We start from the raw sequence: 4418 nt of genomic DNA on the forward strand, positions 1-4418 counted from the left end.
AGTGGTGCAAGTGTTTCTCCCAGAGCAGAGGGTTAAGCTGCTTTCTGCTGCACTGAAAGAGTGTCTGCACCTAAAGGCCCAGCTGCTCCGTTCATCAGCTGATCGCTCTCACCTGCTGCACTCTTACTGCTACACAAGTCTCTGGCAGGGACGGGTTTGTCGGAACAATATGACCAAACAGCTGGCTTGCAAGTCCAGGCTGAGGACCCCCGAACAATCACCGATCTACCTCAAACTCAATAATAATAATAATTGATCAGATTTATATCGCGCTTTTCTAGACACTCAAAGATGCTTTACACTGTCAATTATTCATTCACACACATTCATTCTGGTGGTGGTAGCTACGATTGTAGCCACAGCTGCCCTGGGGCAGACTGACAGAGGCATGGCTGCCATTCTGCCCCTCCGACCACCACCTCAAACAATCCATTCATACGCATTCACACCAGGCAAGGTGGGTGAAGCGTCTTGCCCAAGGACACAACGATCATGAAACAGGTTACAGGGTGGAAACTTAACACTACACTCTACCAAGTCCCCAGTGATACACCTGCTAAGTTTAAGGCAGGTCGGATTTATGGTTGTTGAGATATACGGACAACAGACACACACACACACACACACAGATCACCTGAGTTAGGTATTAAATCAATGCAAAGCTACCTTCATTGCTGTGTAGCTAACATTATGCCATTCAGACCTATAGCATTGTCACATGGTCATTATACAATTATATGTATATGACAGAGACACATTGAGTGTTTATGTCGTGTGTCTGTGTGTATAAATTATACGCAAACGACAGCTTTTGTATTATGGTGTTTGGAAATGGCGAGACAAAGATGGGCTTCTACTGGAAATAGTTTTTTAATCAAGAGGAAAAGGCAAAAAGTACAAAATAGACAATCTTTCTATACATACACATGGTAGGAAATGTGAAAGAAAAAAAAATAACACAAGTAAATAATAAAGAATAGCATGAAACAAAAGATTTCAATGTCATGTTTAGAGATACAGAGTTACTGTAAGTCCAGTTAGTTAAGAGTTACCAATACACATACTACCGAATGCATCAAGGCACGTGTGTGACGTGTATTTTGGTCTTGGAGTTTCTATTTACAGTGTCTTTCTTTAAGAAGAAGGTACAAATTACATCAGTAATAAAGGGAATTAAGAGTTGAGGCAATACTGGCCTCTACATAAGACAAAAAAAAACATCCACTGGGAATATAATACAGGAGAGGTCATTTACAGTATTTGATGGACACACACACACACAAACACTTTAACACTTGCAAATGCATGCACAGAGCAGGCGACAGTACATATGCACTGGTGCACATGCAGTCACCATCTCGCACTCACACTCGCTGACTCACTCAACAACATTTACTTCATGGACACCGCATGCGCCTGCTGGGCACGCTGCATAAGACACACACAGCATACTGTTTAGATGCTGTCGCTTGCTGTTAAGAACACTATGAACAACACTACGAGGACGACGACGCAGCGCTCATTGCAGAACTACTGTGATGGAGACAACAGCGGGACCTCTGCAATGGCGAAATCTTTACATTTTGGTATCCACCGTCCTTTTTGTTTGAAGGTAAAAGCTCCGAGGCCTTCCGTTGGGCAGACGATGCCCAGGGTCCGATTACAACAAACACTCGTACAGTTTCCTCCCTGAATGCTACACTGATAATACTTCCTTCAGCCAGTTTTACATTTACTTACAAAACACCAAAATGTGTCTCTCTTGAAAAACCTACGAGTTGAAAGACAGATTGTGCTGCTCAATCAATCCAGTCGTGGATTAGAAGAAAAAAACAAACTCTACAGAGAAACAAAGCGGAAACCATTTTCAGAGAATGTCAGGAGCGACTAACTAACTAGTCAAAATTGCATTAGTTTCAGTTTAAGGAGAGTTTAGTGTCTAGTTTCTAGTTTTAGAAGCTTAAAAAGACCCTGTAATAATAGAGGAGTGTACTTTTTTATGGAGCACAAAGGAGCTATCTGCAGCTCTAATCTAAAAATCATCAGAAAGCCTAAACTGGTCAAACCTAGTACGCACGAAACAAAGACTTTAACAAGCTTGATTTTGCGACAAAACAACCTCCAAGCTAAGAAACACGATGTTGTTGTCTTTTGGAATGCAGAGCCCTTACGCGCCCCTGTAAGCAGGGCAGTCAAAAAGATCAAATCAGTGATCAGCTCAGATGACACGTTGTAAGCGTGGCGTTGTCTCGACGATCTGATTGTAAGAAGAGTTGCTCCGCGGAGCGATTGCAGAGAAAAACAGTCAAGTTCTTCTCCGACAACAAACAAAACACAATGCATTAATTTCCTTAATTAGACTGCAGAGCCAGTGAACAAAACCTGTGCTCGTTAAACAAACAGTTCACAACAAGTTTACTGCATATGCATAAATCCACAGGTTGCCTTTCGAAAGTCAGAGTCACTGTGAGAGCGGCGTTCGTGCCTGTCCCTCGTGTTGCTTCCATACAGTCCATTTGCCAAGTGCAGGCTGTTTTAAGGCAGCTTTCTTTGGGTGATGTCCATTAAGTGCATTAACAGTATTGCTACTACAGAACAATACAATGGTCCTCAGTGGTGCCACGGTGGAATGAACACTCGCTTAGTCTCCAACATAAACAACAATATACAGTATTCAATACTAGTGGTACATCGACAGTTCGTCATCGCTCTGTGTGTAGGTTTGTGTGAATTTTAAGACACTGAACAGCAGAGAAAAAAAAATTAATCCTGCTCCTAAAGTCCTGCCTACTTTTCGGATCAACTTCATAGGAAATACAACTCGACAGTATTTCGGCCCATATGTCTGTCCTCAGAGACTTCATAAGACATGAAGAGTGGGAAAGTATAACGAACATTTCATCCAAATCTTCCAAAAAAAAAAGAACTATTAAATAATCTACAGAGAGGAATTGTTTTCTTTTCCCAGAGCTTTGGAATTTCTTATGGTTCACATTATGGAATGAACAGTGCAATAAAAACAACAAAGGACAAATCGCCCTTTCTTTGTTTATACAAAACCACAGTTGTCCATGTTGTGTCTTCATTTTCTCCCCCTCCCTCCGAGTTCTTTGTTGTCTTCTTTTAGTGGTTAAACGGCATGTAATGACATCATTAAAACAGACAATCTCTGCGTCTCTTTATTCTTTTTTCTTCATGATGTGGCCACTTCTTCCTGGTGACGTTTTTTTTTTTTTTTTTGCATCGTATCCACGGAGCGCATGTGGAAATGTTTTCACCTTTTTTTTTTTGCATCATTTTGCATCCTGTTTGGTCGGCTTCATCTCTGATAGCAACGTGGCAGAAGAGAAGAAGAATTTAAAATCCAAAGTCTTCCCCCCCTTGTGAAACCTGATGTTACGTTAAGGCAAAGTTAAGGCAACGAAACAGCTGCTGGTACATAGTGCTTCGGGACGAATCAGAGGTCTGAATTCTGACCGTTGAAAAGGTTTGTGGTCACAGAGATGCGGCGCCGGACCTCTGAACGCACACACACACCCGCACAAACACACACACACACACACACACACACACACGGTCCGATGTCAGTCAGGAGACATGAAAGAGTCTATTAAAATCAACTTGTATTGCTCTTTGGTGAGGTTTCAGGAGGTTTTCTCAGCTGCAGGTAGTGCTGCCGGCTTCAGCCCAGTGGTTACCAGCGTCGAGGTGCTCGTCTGTAGAGGTTCAGCATTGTGTGTCGGCGTGTCGGGTCGCACGCGCGTGTGAAGGAGGCGGATGGGCGGGGCTCAGCGGCGTTACAAACACTTCATGTGACAGCGCAGGAGGTCCGCTCCTGACGGGGAGTTCTGCGAGGTGGTCGGTCGGTCGGATCCTCCTACATGGAGTCGCTGTCGTGCTCCATCGGCTCATCGGGGAGGCTGGAGGAAAGAGTAAAAGATAAACGTTGAGTGCTACGCCAGGAGAATAAAAGTGTCATTTCTGACCGGTTTGCTGTGCGGCTGTACCTCTTGTTGGGGAGGACTCCCACAGACAGCGAGGCCAACGCGTTGACAGCATCCGTCTCCTCACAGTCTCTGGTCTGAGCAGCCAGGTAGGACAGAGCCACCGATCCACTGTGGGCCTTCACATTCTGCCAGTATTGACCTGCAGCACACACACAATCACATGTCACTGATGTTATAATGCACATATAAACCCAACTGAGATCTTGCTCCGCTTTAGTATCATATCCAGAGGTCGCATGTTGGTTCTAATGGCAGTAAGAAGGCAGAGAAGAAGATAATGAACATGAAAAATGGGACCTAAAAGGGATTAAGGCTCTGAACATCTGCATTTTTTCTGCCAGCAGATTTAAAAGGCAAAATTACACCATTTGTCAGAGCCAGAAACTGTAAAAACACAAAGAATCACAGTTT

The 4418-nt window shown here is 43.6% G+C and overlaps 1 protein-coding gene across 5 annotated transcripts in view; it reads right to left on the reverse strand.

Moving 5' to 3' along the window:
• Positions 1 to 851: 851 nt before the first annotated feature.
• hdac7a (histone deacetylase 7a) overlaps positions 852 to 4418 on the reverse strand; it is a 63668-nt gene continuing 60101 nt past the window's right edge. For all 5 annotated transcript variants that reach the window (XM_008275489.1, XM_008275488.1, XM_008275486.1 and 2 more), the window contains 2 exons: positions 4008 to 4148; positions 852 to 3920 (listed from right to left, as the gene is read on the reverse strand). In XM_008275489.1, the coding sequence (XP_008273711.1) occupies positions 3878 to 3920; positions 4008 to 4148 (184 nt within the window). In that variant the 3' untranslated portion in view covers positions 852 to 3877. The remainder of the gene's footprint in view (positions 3921 to 4007; positions 4149 to 4418) is intronic.

Source organism: Stegastes partitus, unplaced genomic scaffold, assembly GCF_000690725.1.
Source record: "Stegastes partitus isolate 25-593 unplaced genomic scaffold, Stegastes_partitus-1.0.2 Scaffold53, whole genome shotgun sequence".
Lineage (NCBI taxonomy): Eukaryota > Metazoa > Chordata > Actinopteri > Pomacentridae > Stegastes > Stegastes partitus.